This window comes from Mixophyes fleayi, chromosome 5 (assembly GCF_038048845.1).
Source record: "Mixophyes fleayi isolate aMixFle1 chromosome 5, aMixFle1.hap1, whole genome shotgun sequence".
Classification (NCBI taxonomy): domain Eukaryota; kingdom Metazoa; phylum Chordata; class Amphibia; order Anura; family Limnodynastidae; genus Mixophyes; species Mixophyes fleayi.
Genome location: NC_134406.1, coordinates 175,465,024 through 175,484,629, shown reverse-complemented (window position 1 = coordinate 175,484,629; position 19,606 = coordinate 175,465,024). Strand labels below are relative to the sequence as shown.

The 19,606-nt window shown below is 38.7% G+C and overlaps 1 protein-coding gene across 7 annotated transcripts in view; it reads left to right on the top strand.

The window, feature by feature from the left end:
- Positions 1 to 556: 556 nt before the first annotated feature.
- The window catches only part of MAK (male germ cell associated kinase), a 48,717-nt gene continuing 29,667 nt past the window's right edge, over positions 557 to 19,606 (top strand). For 3 of the 7 annotated variants that reach the window (XM_075213063.1, XM_075213060.1, XM_075213067.1), the window contains exons 1-4: positions 564 to 787; positions 15,713 to 16,023; positions 16,190 to 16,244; positions 17,578 to 17,699. In XM_075213063.1, coding sequence (XP_075069164.1) covers positions 15,923 to 16,023; positions 16,190 to 16,244; positions 17,578 to 17,699 — 278 coding nt within the window. In that variant the 5' untranslated portion in view covers positions 564 to 787; positions 15,713 to 15,922. Of the gene's footprint in view, positions 788 to 15,712; positions 16,024 to 16,189; positions 16,245 to 17,577; positions 17,700 to 19,606 lie in introns of all 7 variants that reach the window. The other 4 variants (XM_075213065.1, XM_075213066.1, XM_075213061.1 and 1 more) reach the window with 4 other exon arrangements.

Below are 19,606 nucleotides of genomic sequence, written 5' to 3'. Positions count from 1 at the left end.
TTGTTTTTTCGGGAATTAAACAGGGGGAAAGCGTTGATAAATAGGCCATCATGTAACAGAGGTTATTAAACCACTAGTTACTGGCAGGTTTCTCTCATTGTTTAAAGCAAATAGACAATCATCTTATTTTTATTTTTTAAGATAAGACCTAAAGTAAGGACAAAATATTATGATCATCTCATCTAAAATGTGTAAATTGGTTTTATCGCTTGGTAGGTGCCTAAGTCATTTCTGTCAGAGGATATTTGAGAAACTAACCCTGTTTCTGGAATTAAACTTGAAATAGTTTATATAAAAATTGTATACACTGCACTAAAATTGGCAATTTCAATTTAAAGATTTAGGTGGATATCAGTGAAATAGAGACACCTCGTGTGGTAGTACTTGCTATAATAAATACAGGGTGCCACAATTAAATGCTTTGTTTACCCTCCATAATTTACAGAGGAAGCTCAGCTGTCACTCTGCACTATTCGTTATCCCAGTCGCCATGGTCACAGCATTGCTCCCGCCCTGAATGAGCTGATCCGTCACTTTCCATACAAAGCTCTGTGGCCAAACCAGAAGTGTCAGTCAGAGGCATTTATTCGGCCTCTTCTTTTTTTTTTTTTTTCTTGTTTCGTTCTTCTGACGTCATCAGCTTCGCAGCCACCTTGGTCCCTCCCACCCACCACTGACTGCTGTTACCACAGAGACGAGTCTCACACACTCAGTGGAACCAGGGAACCGAGGAGCAAATCACGTGACTTGGCAGCTAAACAAACAGATACCCCGATTTCAGGACCAGGTGAGATATAAGGAGTGATGGCGTATTGTACTTTAAGTCCATTCACATTATTATTATATAGACTGTCTCCACAATGCACAAGTGCCTCAAGATGACCTCTGTGTGTGTGAATATTCACGGTTACAGACAAACTAAGCACATATATGTATACAACTATTGTATTGAATGTGTTTTGATGTTTCTAAGTACAACTTCTTTTTAAACGCTCATTTTAAATATGAGGCTGTGGTAAGGCCATTTTCTATTCTGGACTGCAGTTGGCAATTGTATAGACTGAATAATAATTAACAGGTATTTTGAAGGCTTAAATCAGAGGTAAACTGGGCGTCTTTCTCCAGCTGGTGTGGAGCTACAAGTCCCAGCATACCCTGGAATAGACAAGCAGGGCATGCTGGAACTAGTAGTCACACAGCGCTTGTAGTGTCATAGGTTGTAGGTGTCTAGGTTATATGATCATGGGACATTTAACACCACTATTTATAGAGGAAGTTAATCTGCTTTGAATATAATTGTTTCTGTTCCCAAATGGCTCTGGGCTTGAAAAATGGCACCAAAATGACCAGAAATTACCATTTGGTCGCTTTGAATCATTGTTACGCCATCACTGGTTTGTTTTTCTGCATCTATTATATTTTTTATATCAACTGAGCTCTAAAATCAATGTTATTTTTTTTATATAAATATGACTATAAAAACATGTAACTGTAGTAGAGGACCTCTCATTATGAATTAAGCAGTAAGCCTTGTTTACAATGTCCCTGAAAAATGCACCTGTTTGTCTGCATGGCACTTTCTATACATTTTTTGGCACTGCCTCCAGAAATGTACTTTTGCAAAATGGTAGGTCCAGATAGAAATACATATCATCATCATCATTTATTTATATGCTGCTACCAATTACACATTGCTGTTCATAGAATACCGATTCAGTCCCTGTCCCATTGGAGCTTAGATTCTAAATTCCCTAACATACACACACAGACTAAGGTAAATTTTGTCATCGGCCAATAAATCTAGCAGAGGACACCCACACAAACTCCACACAAGAATCAAGCTCATGACCCAGTGCTGTGAGGCAGAAGTACTAACCAATGAGCCACAGTGCTGGTGACAGGAGTAACAATGCCACCGCAAAGTCAAGCCTACTAGAACTTTATGACAACTGTCTTCATTAATTGAAGTGTTCTGATTTTCTTTTAAAACACTGCTGGTTCCAGCCTCATTCATGTCTTAAATTACTTCTGATAATTAGGGGACATTGAGACTATACTTATGATATGTGTCACAACTGTTTTTGTTTTATTGGTTGAAATGCACCCAAAAATACACTTCCCTGTAGAAAGTAAAGTAAGAAAGTGCAAAAGTTGTCCAATTATCAGTATAAGCAGAGGCCTAATCTCCGCCTCTTCTGAGAATATGTAAAAAAAAAAAAAAAACACAATCCCTTTGGGACAAGAAAGAGGTTTTGAAACAACCGCATTTAAATATCTTGTCTCATAGGGTGGAATTAATTTGGCCGCGTTGCTGCCGAAAGTAATGTGGCCTGTGATATTACGGTAATAGTGCTCATTATTATCATTAATACGTTAATCTTTAATGCTGGTTTTTGCTCACAGCTCAGGGAGCCACGTGCAGAAATCAGGGTTAAAATTACCGTATTAATGATAATAGATTTAGCGCCACGTTACTCGTGGCAGAATTGAATTCCCCCATAATGTCATTTCTTTGAAGTAGGAGCAGTAGCAGGAGCATAAGTGTACTTAGGCTGCATTCAGTAAATGTTACACTTGTTTGTCAAGCTCCTTTCATCAGAAGATGCAAAAATTTTCATCCTCACAGACCATATTGATGCATAGATTTATGTACCTCTTGTGCAATCACACAAAAAAGGCACATGACGCTGCAAATCTTCACTTGGCGAACCAAGTGAACCCATTGGAACCCTGCCATTCTTTAGATCCTGTGCCCCTTGAACAGACTTTAGAGCAACAGTGATTGGAGGTTATGTACACCCTGTCAGTGGTATTGGAATGCCACTGCTTGTTCCATTACCATGGACAGATCTCTACACAAGTTACAGGTACCACTGTCAGGTAAACAGTGTACAACCTATCTGGAGCAGTAGCACCATTGTCTTAATCAATGGGGAAAGGGATGGTAGTGAAATATGTGCTATAATTAGACATCCCTTTAAACCAAAGATACATTTTTGGTATCAATTTTATTGTATACTAAACACTGTCTAATATTTTGGTGGCAGGATTTATTTCTTTACATATGAGACACGTGAAAGCGCAATGTGAGTCTTAGTATAGATTGGATTACCGGAGGAAGAACATTACCAACATGTAGAAAATGGGAACTAGTCCACCTTATAATTAAATATCCATATTTTCATATATTAAGGGACAGTCCATGCTGTGTGGAAGTGATCATTTTCACTCTGTAAAAAGCCTTAAATTTTGCACCGGACTAGAACTGGCGGTCTCCTGCTCTTGTCCTATACAATCCAATTTGCTAATCCATGTTGCAGTTTGCCAGAGAGGTGCATTTCTTGTTGTTACATCCATGTGTATAATGTATTTCATCAGTAAGATATTCATCTAAAGGTACAGAGAAAAGTTAATTAACTCATTAGTTTGAGAGGCAGGAAACTAGAATTTAAAACATTGCTATAATCAGTACAAAGTGAAAGAGTAGTTTGATGTTATCACAACAAGTTTTTTTCTATAAGTAGCCATATACTTGGATTTAAACTCAGTCTTGCAATAACTACAATTATCCACATTCTGATGCTGTCTCCGGTCATTGATTCCCAATCTAAACAAACGACATAAAGATAGTGGACATCAAATGGACGCACCAATTTGAAGTCACTTAATAGAGTCACCATGTGCGGCTAGTAGGGGTTGTTTGCACCGTACATTACGTGTACCTATGTCTGTAGTTGTGTTGAAGGCTTGTAGCACTACTCTTCCACAAAAATGTCAATCAGCTGATGCCTCTTTGATGGTTGGAAAAATGCTGTCCCACGTATCATTCCAGAATAACCCATAAATGCTTTATTAGGTTCAGATCTTGTGACTGAGAAGACATATGGATCACATCTGTGTCATGCTCATCAAACCATTGGGTGACCACACATGCTCTGTAGATGGGACCTTGTTATCCTGTAGTACAATCCTACCATAAGGAAAGAAATGCTACAACATGGGGTCAAGATGATCACAATTAAGAAGTCATTAGTATTGACCTGCATTCTAAGGGAATCTCTGCACCCAAACCATGCCAAGAAAATGCTCCCCTCAACATTACAAAAACCCTTTACTGTTGAAAACAAGTACTCGGGACTGTAGAGTTGTTTAGTTTGGTGCCACAGGTGCACGTCCGTTTGCTGATATCATGATAAAGGATGATTCATTTGACCATATCAATTACTTCCACTGCTTGGTAGTATAGTGCCTGTGCTCTCTGCACCACTGAACGCGCAAATATGCATTGACCGGTGTGAAGAGTGGTGTATATACTGCAATCCGTCTATTCTGTCTTTCTGGAGCTCTTGTTGGACTGTTTTTGATGAATCTGTCTGCTCGCACCTCAGGTTGAAATTTAAAGTAAACTTACATTTTGAATTAATGCATGAATATCACAAATCCAGAGTATCCACTTCCACACACTGTTGCCCTTTGATGTTTTCCCCTAATAGTTCCATGTTGACGTCATCTTAGAAACTGTTGTTCGCAATACATTGCCAAGTTGAGCTGTTTTGGTCACTGAAGTTTCTGCTAAACACATTCTAACAAAGTCATTGAAGTCTCTTGCAGTCAAGCTAGCCATAATTATATACAACCAGGATAGTACAACATGTTTATACATGACTCTGATCATGATAGGATGTTATTTGCCTTATTAAAAGTTAAGGCACACCAGTATGGAAGTCCTTTCTTTTAACATACTTAGTGAATTGTGTTTTTTAATATTCAACTTTTTTCGGTCTTCCTTCTTTGCTGCTTTTCTGTTTGAATCCAAAGAAAAAGTAAAAAGGTAGAGAGAAAGAAGCAAGAACATGCTTAAAAAACATGAAACAAAATCTACTGTTCATTTTATGAATTTATGCATTTTTGAAATAATTACATGTTCTTGAACAGGCACACTGATTTTTGTCCAATTTACCTTCCCATGTAGATATCAAGATTAGATGGCTTCAATCTTGGTGCCAAGCGGCTAAATTACACAGGGCCTATTAGTGTGGTTAGCAGATGATAGCACATAGATCACAGTCATTGACTGACTGTATTCCCCACCAGTTCTGATTTGGTATTTGATCATTCCCGACAAACAAACCACTGTGTGTATGGACCGTTTTAATGTTCTGTTTGTTTCTCTTTTATCCTGCATGTAAAATATCTGACTAACCACACCATGTCCTCCTTTTTGTTTTACTTCAGTATACAAAACTTTATTGAAAGCACAGTGTACTGTAGCGTTAGTCGTCTCAATAGATTTCAGTGTGTTCACATGTGGTAACATATTCAGAGGAGCTGCATGTTACATTTGGAGAGTTTGAGCGCTCTTCATTTGCATAACCCAATCAACAGGATAATCTATCATTAGCTACTCATGGACACTTAGTAAAGAGATATTATTTTTCAATAACAACTTAGGCTGGGTACACACTGCAGGAAAAGGTAACGATTAGCGATTCACTAACGACAGAAAAAGAAAAAAAAAGACCTGATCAGCATGCCGATATGTGTATACACACTATAGCAATCACCTTCAGATGTCTGCTGTTCATCTGTCATGACCATCAGCCTGTCGCTTTTACTGCACTCTGGACACGCTCAGCCTGCATGGAGCTCTGCTGCTGCCTGGAAGTCTGGGTGCACACACAGCTCAAAGGTCACCATCAGCACAAAGGTCACCCTCCCCATCCCCTACGTGCAGCCTCTGCGTTCTGAAAATGAAAGCTAGAAGTACTAGCAGGGTCTGCAGCAGGATACAGAGGGAAGATAACAGCACACTTCCAGTGACAGGTAAGTGCTGTTTCAAGCAATGTCTGTCCAATTCTGCATACACACTGCAGAATTGGATCGACATTGTTCATAACTGAACAAGATTTTTTAAGCATTACGACCAATCCGTTCAAACGATGGTCTGTGCTTTGGAACGAAGATCGTTCATCATTCCAGTGTACACACTACTGTGATATCGGGCCAATCAGTCGTTTATCGTCTGATTGGCCCGATTATTGGCTGAAAACAGTGTAGTGTGTACCCAGCTTTATGCTCTAGGTTGGAATACATCATTATAGTTGCTTGATCATTGTCAAAATTCATAAGAGCATCTTGTACAGGACCCTTGGCAGTGTATTCTCTGGCTATACTAGAACCGCCTCTGGATAGCTTTGGTGACTAGACTTGCAGCCTGTAAGGATTCCAGCTCTTTTGGTATGGTAGCTTGCTCTGTGAGACTCGTGGCTCAGTCTATTGCAGTGCCGTAACTAAACATTTTAGTGCCCTGGGCAAGACAGAGCACTGGCGCCCAACCCTTTCCTGCACACTCGCGGGAATGCACTGCCAGAGTGGACATTCCTACCTATTGCTGCTGCCAATGTCTTAAATGCAGTATCTGCTTGGCCGGATCCTGGAATGTTGGGTTCCCTGTTTGGAAAAGAGATAGTTACTATGCACCTCCTGGAAAGTCGAGCATGCAGTAAATACTACACCTCCAAACCAGTCCGACATTAAATCACTAGCGTTTTTTGTTCAGAAAACAGCCCTCCTTTCACAATTAATGAATATTGCTTATTCTCCCCCATATAGCCCCAACATTTAATTAAATAGCACCTGCATTTAAAAATTATGTCTCCTTCCCCCTACATTAGTGTTTACATTTAATAAATAAGCCTCCTTACCCCAAACGAGCCCAATTAAATTAACTTAAAATCATTCACATTTAATAAACCAACCAATATCACCCTTCACCAGTCCCAGCATTAATAGCATTCTCATTAAATACAAAGGCCTATTTCTCCCACTAGCCCAAAATCAAATTTATGGCACACAAATTTCCACCACATTTAATAAAGATTATTATTACTGCCTTTTTGAATATAATACTTATTTATTATTTAGAATTAATTACTTATTATGTCGCCTCTCCCCCTACCATGGTTTTTTACGGCCTCCTCCGCCCCTCTGTTCTTTACAGCCCCTCTTTATCCCATCCTTTACAGCCGCATCACCCGCCTCTTATCTTTACTGCCCCCTCTCTCCCCTCCTGGGTTTTTTTTTTCAACCCCCTCTCTGCCCTCATGTTTTGTTTTTTTTTACAGCCCCTCCTCTCCTCATTTTTTTACAGCCCCCGCCCCCCCTCAGCAATATACTTACATTAGGGCTTCTCCTGTTTCTGCATCCTGATCCTGCCTCTTCTTGTTCTGTATTCTCCTTGCTCTGCAATCTCCTTGCTCTGTCTGCTCTTAGCTCTATTGTCTTCTTTTTCTGTATGTATTCTTCCTGCTGCTTTTCTTCATGCAGGCTCCTCTATGCTGTGTCCTGACGTCACATATGCACGTCGGGTACACTGCAGAGAGCAGGAAGCAGGGAGCCAGCGCTGGGACCACCTGGGTGTTGCTTATAGTGGGTGGGTGTTGCGCCCCCTCGGCTTTGTGCCCTGGGTGGTCGCACCACCCTCTTTACGGCTCTGGTCTATTGGTTGGGAAGCCCTTATTATCTGCTACAGTGATAAATGTGGTGTAATCGCTCTTCTCTTCTGCATGGCTCTTGGACTCTCATGCACATACTGCTCACACTGGTTGTGTGTTCTATATCTTATGCTCTCCTGAAATGACCAGAAATTTCCCAAAATCTGGGTAGGTCTCCCTGACTCCCAGGAGAGGAAGCCATTCTCCTGCATCCTGCCCGCTTCCTAGTGAAGCAGGCAGGATGAGAGCCTTTGGGCTAGATTTACTAAGCTGCGGGTTTGAAAAAGTGGGGTGTTGCCTATAGCGACCAATCAGATTCTAGATGTCATTTTGTAGAAGGTACTAAATAAATGAAAGCTAGAATCTGATTGGTTGCTATAGGCAACATGCCCACTTTTTCAAACCCGCAGCTTAGTAAATCTAGCCCTTTGTGTCATTTTGGCCCCACTCCCTGCTGCAAAATGCCGCTTTGGATCATTGTATCACAGGGGGCAGGGCCAAAATGATGCAATATGCTACACCATACCTACTTCCATCCTCACACATCATTTCCTCTCCGGGATCTCCCGGAAGTTAAGACTAAAGAGTCGACAAGTATGGTGTTCTATCCTTCCCAGCAGTCTCAGTAGCTAAGTACTGTGCAGGCTATCTGCTTTTCTGCTCTCTGTGAGACATTATGGGACATTTTATGTTCCTAGTTAGAGGTCATGTTTAAAACTACAAAATAAAAGGTTTAGATATGTATGCCTGACTTATTTTTTTTAATTATCCATGATTATTTGTGAATCATTCATCTATTCTGAATATTTAGCATTGTTGTTTTAACTATTACCTATATTAAATATATTTTATAAACCAATTGTATGTGTTTTACATATGAATTCTGCTATATAAGCTATGATTTAGAGCATTATTAATCTAATCGAATTTATAGCGCTGTTTTTTGCTTCTTAGTTCTTATTAAACAAGTATACTTACAAATAATATAACTCTATCCCCCTATCAGGAAATCATATTCTGCTCCCCTTGCCCACCGATTTTCTAAATGATTGAACCTAGGTGGAATTAAATAATTGATGGTAAAACCCTTTGAAGTCATTACTTATTTTAGGACAGTATACTGCAAATGACTACTAAACATATAATTAAAATTGTTTCTTTAGTAAAATAGTTTGTATTTGGACCTTCAATTCTACAAATATTAATTATTTTTGCTAAGTGTATTTGGGTTAACAAGTAGTACTGTCCTCTGTGTGTCCTTTGGTTAATTCTTCGCTAATCTTCTATAAGGCGATTACTGTTTAGTGTGTCACTAAGACTAACGGCAGTCTGTTAGCAGTAGGATTTTCTTATCATAGCTCGGCTCCTAATATTAGCGCAATTTTCTACAGTGCATAGGTAGTTACTAAGGTGCAGAAAATTATGCATATTCCATATTTTTAGGGACAACAAATAAACATAATTTGTCCCCTAAGGACTGAATAATGGGTAGCATCAAAATGTTTCACTCTTTGCTGCAATATTTTAGACACAGTAAAATATTGCTCAGTAGCATGGTATTCAAATATTATTGGGATAATCTGAGGTATTGTTGTAAATATTAAATGAGAAATGAGATTCAGCCAGCTCGTTGTTCTGCTATCAGGATCGATCTGGAGGTGCTGGGGACCCCGAGATCAGCAAGCTTTAAGTGGGGCGGACACAGAAAGTATAGACCTACAATGAAGATTTTAATCCGCTACAACAAGCTGGATATGTTTTAGCTGGAAAGAGAGATACAGGCGCTTGATTCAGAAAAGAGTTGCTGTTTTGCCTGTTCCTGACACACCAGACGGAGCTGAGATTTCCTGTCGGAGACCCTGATACAGATAAGCTGGTTTTATTTTACTTTCTGGTACGCTCCCACCTATTTGATTTGTTATCTGGTGAACTGTATCGTTACACGCAATTCCACTTAATCCTGTCTATCTGTTGAATCGCAAACAGTATTACTTCTGTTCAACGAGCTCCATATGGTTAGCTAGCACACCTCATACAGTGGCATTAGAAATTGACTATCTTTACATCAGTGACTGTCATGCTTGAACATTCTGTCTAGCGTTTGGATTTGTGAACTGGTTCAACTACATTATTGTTGGATACCAACCCAGAGATTTGTATCACATCCTTATGCCAACCTATTCTGTACCCACCTTGTTCAGTATAATCTGTTGACATCACTATTGCGCCCTCCTTCTGTTGCACCTACCACATCTATTTTCGGCCTTACCAGCCAGAGTTTTGAAGGAAGGCTGCCTCCTCACATGGAAGAGGTGTATATGTGGGTTTAACCTTATCACTTCATTTATACAATACTGCATTGAGCGCCAGTGTTTATATCTTGTTGTCTACATTGTTGTAAATATGTTAACATTGTTCTTGCCTATTGTTAAAAAGTAATTTCATCTTGGAATAATGATTGTAATAAACATAGACTCTTGCTGACTCTTCCACAATGTCTAGGATTCTCCTGGACAAGCAAGAAAGTCTACAGCGCATTTCAGATGTCTTTGTTACTAGCATTTCTCCCAGCATGTCTGTCCCCAGCAGCGGAATAGGAAGCGCTGGCACGGTGTATTAGGGACGTGACCACATGGAGACGGGCCTCTAGCGCTGTCCATTTCATGCCTGCCTTCCTCCAACATTTCCACCCGCGGGACTGTCCCGCTGAAATCGGAACAGTTGGGAGATATTCTTTGAGGTCATTAGAGGTCACTGTAGACTTCCATAGTGCATTTAATTTGTGATTAACATGTTGAATGGAACAAGATGCGTTCAGAAAAATGCAAAGCACCTGAAAGGTAGTAAAAACATTAATGGATATGGTGTCACTGAATACAACGAGTTCCATTTTCTGACCCATTTATGTCCATTTTACTAGCGTTAATGTTAATAAAATGCATAAAATTAACACCAGTGGGTATGAAGCCTATCTTCTCAAAATGCTTTCTTGATAGCAGAAGTACAGCCACATCACATCTCTTTATGTAGTGATTATGGTGAAAGAAACTAGACCTACCACGATACATTACTGCAGAACTAAACTGTTTCTGTCACTTCCATGTGACACTGTCACCAAGCTGCTTCCAGCCTGGTTGGATTAGCTACTGTTTGAATTCTGTCTGAACAGAGTTATCAGTTGATCGGGCAGGGTTTACTAGACAGTCCTAAGGCTGCATTTTAGTGTCTGTTACTCAGAACAACCAAACTAAGCAGAAATACTCAACAGAAGGAGAGTCTTTGCTGTGTCTCCTAAACTAAAACTCAAACATATTATCCAAGGTATCTCTTAAATATTATTAATTTTTGCTTAGGTGAAACAATATTGCTGCACTTTGAAACATTGATTATATATTTTAAAATGTGTTGAAATACTGCTAGGATTTTAGTGTATACTAATGGGATACATCGAGCTATTTGTTGCATATTCTTGTTATCTATAATCTTGTACTACATTTTGCTTTGAATGAATAATTTAAGTTTCTAAATTTGTCCTCAACTTTCCACCTCTAAGCTTTAGGAGATAACCTCTAATTATTAACCATATATATAATGTTTAGAGAATATGTTAAATAGTGATCTGAAGGAATCTTTCTAAAATGGAAAAGTGATAGAGAGTATGATTTGAGAAATGACAGGGCCTCCAGGTGTTAAGTTACCCACAAACGGAATGAATATTTTAATCAAAAGTTGTTTTTATAAACAATTTTTGCATTGAACAATTTAAACACATACGGAACAAATTAAATACCATAAATTAGTTATAATGAGCAAGTGCCTGAAATATATAGATTGATGATGATTGTTTAATCTGCTGACAGACATAGCGATACTATACGTTACAAATACTGGGAGATCAAAGTTTTCAAACTTGATCATAGTTCTGAAGAGTCTTTTCTATTATGGTCTTTCAATTAATTTTTTTTGTGTGCAACACATGTACGATAATTGTAAAATCTCATCTAATCTGATCCATACTTACCTACTTTTGAAGGCAGCTGTCCGGGAGGGGGTCAGTCGAAGGGGCATAGCCACGCATGGTGTGGCGTTAGGCTCCGCCCCTGTCAATCCTATGCAATTTCGGCCAATCGCAGCAGGGGGCGGGCCACGATGCCACATTTAGCCCCGCCCCTACCCATCTTCAACAATGGAGACAGCTGGATCCGGGATTTTTGCCTGCTCTCTCAGGAGTCCGGGAGAACTCACAAAAATTACATTCCGGGAGAGTAGGCAACTATGATCTGATCGCATCATGAGGAAATGTTGATGTATTAATAGGGAAGGATTGTCAAATACCTTTCCCATACCTACTAAACATCCCAATTTAGACGGGACAGTCCCAGCTTTGTCCCGATTGGTGAATTATACAGGGTTGCTGGATGACACATAGAATGAATATAGGAGTAGCAGTGACTATTTCAATGGGGACTGGATAGTTATAATCTGTATCAATATTGTATTTGAATTTTATTTTTATTTTTTATTTTTTTTAGCCAATAAGAAAAGTGACTGCCCTTGATTAGATAGTTGTACATAAGCCAATTAGAATATATTATATTAGTATTTTGCTGTTATATGATAATTACTATATTTCCTTTTCTATGACATGTACTTCTGGTGCTCAAATGAGATCAGTGTTTTACTGTTTGATGACTGATGCTGGAACAAGTACACAGAAGGGTTCACATACTGACATAGCATTAAGGTACAAAAATGTGCAGTACTGCACTACGCTATAGCAACAAATAAGACACTTGGTTTTTTTATGTCTAATTTGGACTAGACATAAAAAAGCTAAACACTGATGGGCTTTTGTGATACAGTGCATGTTTTACACCAGTGTTTAATGTTCGTAAATGAAACCTGGAGAACTAATTGTACATATTTTATCTACATAGTGTTGTGTAGTCCATGTTTTTACATACCTGTTTCTCACGCAAACAAATGACATGCCGAATAATAGGTATCAAGGAATATTAAGTACAAATTCCCGGTAGACTTTTCAAGTGTCACAACTTGATCTTGTGCAAAAAGCTCTAATGGTTTTTGCAAGAAGCAAGTGTAACATATAATGGTAGTGATAATTAAAGATTATGTGGATGTCAAGTTACTTGGGATAGTGACAAAGAAAAGATATCGGCATATACTGTAACTTTGTGCAGCCAGTGCAGGTCCATTACCTGAAACATGAGTTAGCACAACTAGGTCACAGCCATTACGATAAGTTCAAAACTGTGCTACATTTTATATCCTGGTAAATATAAACTAGACTTGTATATACTATAATGCTAGGATCACACAAGCATAGTACACACATGTAACACCCATGTTGTTGCCATTTATTCTGGCATTCCATCTCCAGCGTGGTGGGGTTCTGCACTTTTTTTCTATTGTGGTGAACTCATTTTTGCTCCCTTTGTGTATTACTATTTTTGCTCCCCTTCCTTAATTTCTGCACCTATTGTCTTCCATGCTTCCTTGCCTCTGTCACTTGATTTTCCCTGTCTTCTGCCTACTAGTGCTCACATGTCTCCTACATGTTTCTACTGCATGCTGTCCAAATGCCTCCTCTGCCAATGCCCCCACCTACCCTTACTACACCTACCCTTTGTCTTCACCTGCTTCACTAGCACAACCATTGTCTCTTTCTCCTTGTCCAAACCACCATTTACCTTTTGCCACATATATGTTGCTTGCTACTATGTTTCATATCTGTCTCCTCTGCCTGGTTTCACATCTGTCCCCTTTTTATCTTTTGTACCCACTTATCTCATTGCTTGTGCAATGAGGTAAGATGAAACCTGTGCCCATGGGCGTGGGCACGACTAACAAGAATACAGCCTGATAAGTGGTGTGAAGACAATGGAGGAGTGGAGTTCAAGGAGGAGGTGCACAGTGTAGCTGGTTTGCAGAAGTGATAGGTAATGAAAAGAGGAACAGGAGGGAAGAGGACCCTGCTCACTAGAGTATACAGTCTAGAAAACAAAAAGGAGGGGTTGACACAAGAGTGGGTGAGATGGAGGGTGAAAGAAGGTTTGGTATACTTTGTAGGGGAATGGTGGAATGGTTGACTTCAAGTTACAAGTGGGTTTTTAAAGGAGCGTTTGAAACTTTGCGGGTTAGGGGATTAGTTAAATTGCATCAATTCCTGCTCAGTCTGATTGAAACAGGACAGAGCAGAACTACATGGACCTGATCAACAGAACATTTACACTCCATCAATGCTGCCCTTACTAAAGTCACCAATGACCTACTTTTGGATAAGTTGAAGGATTACTTCTTCCTACTCATCCGACTTGACCTCTCTACCGCGTTTGATATAGTTGGCCACTCACTTCTTCTCAATACCCTTCACTCCTTTGGCCTTCACAGCACTGTTTTACTCCTGGTGCACCTCCTGCCTTTATATACGCCCCTTCAGTCTCTACTTCTGACACATCCTCCCATCCACTTCCTCTGTTGAGATTCCGCGCCTCTTGGAATTTCTATTTATACCCCTTCTCTTTGTGAACTAATATGCTTTTCACCCTCCGCTACCTATGCAGACAACACTACCTATGTAGATGACACATAAATCAACAATTTTTCCCCTATCCTTTTCTTTTTTTTCTGTATGTCCAATTGCCCATTTCTACCTAGAGCTCAATATGTCCAAAACAGAGCTCATCATCCTAGTGTCACTCTCACTCCTCTAGTCTCCTTCACGATTGACAATATCACACTCTGATCTGATTTGCAAGCCTGCTGCCATGGTGTCATACACTGTCCTCTGCTTCATTCCTCATATCCAGTCCCTTGAGCTGCCTTTTTTCCTACTCCTTCGAAACATTGCTAGAATATGCCCCTTTCTCACTTGTTAGAAAATTCCTTATCCAGCCTTCACTACTGCAACTTCTTGCTATCTGGCCTTCCCATATCTTATCTTTCCCCTCTATAATCCATCCAAAATGTTGCATCGAAATCTTTCTCTCTCGCTGATCCACATATGCTGCACCACTCTCCAAATACATTCTCTGGCTCCCCATTACCTCCAGAATTCAATTCACACTACTTAACCTTACCTCCAAGGCCCTCTCCAACTCTTACTCTTCATACATTTCCAGCCTCATCACAATATACATTTACTCTCATCTTCTTTGATCTGCCTCTGACCTACTTCTCTCCTCCTCTCTGATAACCACATCACACACCTGACTTCAAGGCATTTCCCAACTCATGTAACCCCCTACTCTGCCTGACCAAACTTTTTCCAAACCTTCAATCTTTCAAGAGCTCTCTCTCTCTTTTTTAAAAAACGCAGTTTGTAAATAGTGTAAAACGCAGTGCGTAAATATTATTACAATGCCTCTGGAAAAGTTTTGCAACTTATTTATAGCTCACTTTCAGGTACCTATCACTTGTTGTATTGTAGGTTCAACAAAGATAACTCTAAAGGCAATAGTGACATAAGGGTAGGAATACTAATTGATGTCAGAATTTAACAACACATTTAAAATGTGTGGTCAAAATGCTGCACAACTTTATCCATTTGGCAGACATCAGAATAACTTAAGTATCTCACATGTGTTGATCAGTACAGGACCCAGAGCATCATGAAAAACCCAGGCTATGCCTCAGACTAACTAACAAGTACTGCGCTGTCCTATCTCTATCACCATGTCAGGATGCATTTTAATTAACTGCAGATACTGGAAAGGTAAAGTTATACAGCGTTTATACAGGTGCAGTAAACATTAAATAATTAAAACATTGCTGATTTAACTGCTTCCTACAGAGATGTGAGCATTGGTGTGGTCAATTAGTTTTGATTCTTATGAGTAGCTAATCTGTAACTAACCAGCAGCTAATTGCCTCTTGTGTCAAGGGCTCATACAACACAGCTATTTAGATAAAAAATTCAGAAATCTGCCTCCAGGACTGGCAAAACTTTTACATCGAGTCTTCCCAAACAATGTTTCCAAAATCTCCTTCCATGGTCACATATATATACATCTAGTGTCACTGGATTTTGAATGCCAGAATAATTTATTATAACTTTTGCTGGCATGCGACTGTTAATGAAAGGCTACACTGTGGGGTGTAAATACTGACTACATGGTAGCATGCTTGATCTATTGTGTGCTTTAGTCATCCTACCAAATAAATGATATGCCAACAGCATTTTTTTTTTTATCTTTTAGGTTCCATTTGAAATGGCAACTTTACTGAGTTCTCAGCATCTTACCAACACTCGCAACATAACCCCGAAACAGTAAACTAAAAATAAAATGTTTACATGTATATTTTCCACATAATCATCTTACAGCAGGAAATTGTTAACACTGGCTCTTAACGGTCACTGTGTGTAGATACAATCCATTTACCCGAGCCTTATAAAGCAAATTACAAAAATGAACCGGTATACCACAATGAAGCAACTTGGGGATGGCACATATGGTAGTGTGCTAATGGGGAAAAGCAATGAGTCTGGAGAACTAGTGGCTATCAAGAAGTAAGTGAGCTGTACCACCATATATGTTATGAAATTATTTTGTACTGTACCTTAAGTAAAATGATTAAATAAGCTTTTGTTTTGCTAGTTACTTTTACAGAAAGAAAACCTAAAACTTAAAAAATCTAATACAGTTTGTGTTCATTGTTGTTTTTTCTTCCCACAGGATGAAAAGAAAGTTCTACTCCTGGGAAGAATGTATGAATTTAAAAGAAGTGAAGGTAATTTTATTTAAAGTGAAGCTACAATTTTGGTGGGGTGATTGCGAGGTGGTAGCACAAGTGTTGCACAGCTTATGTACCTGGCAAACAATATGCACAAACTTGACCCTTTTGTGATATGAATTTGCACACACACAATTGCGCACTTTGCTTTCCCTGCTCGGTCCTCCACTAGATCTATGCTTTAAAATGTGTATTTAGTTTAGCGGATCAACAAACCCTCAGGTTCATGTTTACTAATCCAAGGTTTCCAAATATTGTTGTGTTTCAACTGATTATCTTTATGCTCAGAAATATATTTTCCAACTTAATCGTATCATTTACAAATGTCATCCATTAGATCAGATTAGGGAATTAATATGTCCTCTGTAGTTTTGCACATTCCATGATAAAAAAATAATAGTTGCCTTTCAGCTCGAATTTATGGATTTTCTGCATGGAGTTTATCTAGCCATCACAGTGTAAGTGGGTTTTCATCAAGTTTAACCCTGTATAAGAATAGATTCTTTTAATACATCTGCCCAGTATCTTTAAAGCGCGGGTATTTCCCAAACATGAATAAGGTCTGTAGATGAAATTAACCTATTCCTTATTTGATTGTGTATGGCTTTAAAAAGCATGCCGTCAGAGTAATATGTTCAGTGAAGAATCAATATTTGGCTTAATTTTTGGGAATAATTTAGAAAATCTGGATCTATAAAAGACGTTTGTAGGAATATTGAAATTAGTTTGTAAATTTTTAAATGATTTCAACATCCCAATTTTTTTGAATTGTACCTCCTTTGCCTTTTTTTTTATAATCTTTTGTACATCTGAGTTGTTCCATATAGGGATACATTGTGAGAATCACTGGTAAATTTAAATATTTTTACTTTTTTCCTAAACTAGTGTAATCACCTCTAGTGTGGGCAATTGTTTTCTTATTGTTACAACCCCCTTTACCTCAAAGTTCCCAGCCAGATGAAAAGTATGTAACCAACAGGACAGAATTTTAAGTGAGGATTCTGTGACTGTAGCAGTGCAACAACAGACAAAATGCTTTATTTATGCAGCCGAAGATAGAAATATGGGTTTTTGGCTGCCATTTCCCCCTCATTATTCACTCTTTGAAGAGTAGTCAATTTAATTCTAGCTTGTTTCCATTAAAAAAAGGATCTAAAGAATATGGATAAAAGATGAGAGTATAAAGGGAACTAGCTAGGTGAGAAAAACCTAGGCAATAAAACCCTTTTTTAATATTCCAATTCATTTGTAGACCCAAGAATTTCCCAAATATTGTAACCACAATTTTGTGAGTAAGTATTTAATTAATGTTTCTCTTTTATTTTTGCAGTCTTTGAAAAAACTTAATCACGCTAATGTGGTCAAGCTAAAGGAAGTGATCAGAGAGAATGACCAGCTCTATTTTGTGTTTGAATATATGAAAGAAAATCTTTATCAATTAATGAAAGACAGGTATGATCTTATGTCCCAGAGTTACATTCTAACACAGTGGGGGTTATTTATTACCAAAGTGCAAATTGGCATTCCCCCATGAAAGCCAATCAGAAATTAGCTTTCATTGACTGAGTTCAAATTAGACAGTACAAAATAAATGAAGTATCAGATTGGTTGCTCTAGATTTATTCTTTTTATTTTATTGTACGCTTGCACTTTTTAGTAAATAGCCCCTGTGTCTGTTTGATCTAGCTCTGTTTATTAAGGCATGGTGCCTTCATACTGAACTGTGCAATCTTATATTTACTAAATAAATATTGCATCACTCTGTAAATTCAGATAGAAATATTTCAATTACCTAAATTTAGATTTGAAAGAATATTCACCCAAACCACTTCAGGGTTATCTTTAACATAATGATAATACACCAAGTTTTCTGTAATCAAAGGTAATTTAAAAAAATATGCACTCAGTGAACACTTTTTTGCTCATTAATGCAAATATCTAATCAATCAGTGCCAATCACGTGGCAGAAACTCCATGCATAAAAGCATGCAGACATGGTCAAGAGGTTCAGTTGTCTTTCATTCACTGGAATGGAGAAGAAATGTGATCTAAGGAAGATGAAATTAACTCAAATAACCATGTGTTGCAACAGTGGTATACAGAATAGCATCTCTGAATGCACAGTACGTTGAACCTTAAAGTGGATGGGCTACAGCAGCAGAAGACCACTCCCACTCCTGTCAGCTAAGAACAGGAAGCTGAGGCTACAGTGGGCACAGGCTCACCAAAACTGGGCAGTTGAAGATTGAAAAAAAATATCACTTGGTCTGACATGCAGATAGTTGGGTGAGAATTTGACATAAACAACCTGAATCCATGGACCCATCCTGCCTTGTGTTACTGGTGCAGGCTGGTGGTGTAATCGTGTGGGGAATGTTCTCTTGGCACACATTAGGCCCCTTAATGGCAAATTAACATTGTTTAAATGTCACAGCCTAAATGAGTATTGTTGTTGACCATGTGCATCCCTTTATGTCCACCGTCTAGCCATCTTCTTATGGCTATTTCCAGCAGGATAATGCGCAATGTCGCAACGCATACATCATCTCAAGGTGGTTCCATGAACATGACAATGAGTTCAATGTTCTTCAGTGTCCTCCATCTTCACCAGTTCTCAGTCCAGTAGATGACCTTTGGGATGTGGTGGAATGGGAGATTTGCTGCATTAATGTGCAGCCAACAAATCTGCAGCAACTGTGTGATGATATCATGTAAACATGGACCAGAAAGTCTCCAGCACCTTGTTTAATCCATGCCACGAAGAATTAATTTTGTTTTGGGGATAAAAGTGGGTCCTACCCAGTACTAGAAAATAATACCTAATAAAGTGACCACTGAGTGTATAAAACGTTGCTTGTATGGTGTTGTGGCTCTAACAGCAGAAGCTTGATTATGAGTTATCTGAGGTTTTAAGCCAATTAACTTGTCTTTTTGCAAGCAATATAATTATTTTGGTCATGGTAACAGATAGAGGCACTTTATAGACTTTTAGTCTGATGCATACAGCCTAACCCTAGTGTTGAATTTAAATTTTACTTTTAACAGTATGTGTATTTTCAATATATGTATGGCAAAGATACTGGAAATCAGGAAGTGCTTGACTTTAAGACTAGTGTCACACAGGAATTTTAGTACAGTGCAGAAAAAGCTTTAGTAATACGAAAGAAAAGCTTAGTTTCATTGTTACACTGAAAGTGCTCCAAGTGTGCCAATTGTAAATGTATTCATTCTCAGCACTAACTTCTGAAATCCCAGCTCTTTCATATCTTCTTTTCTAAATAAAATATACATACATAAAAAGAAGATAGTGTGAAACTTATTGCATAGATAACTGGAGTCCACTAACCTAATTAATTGCA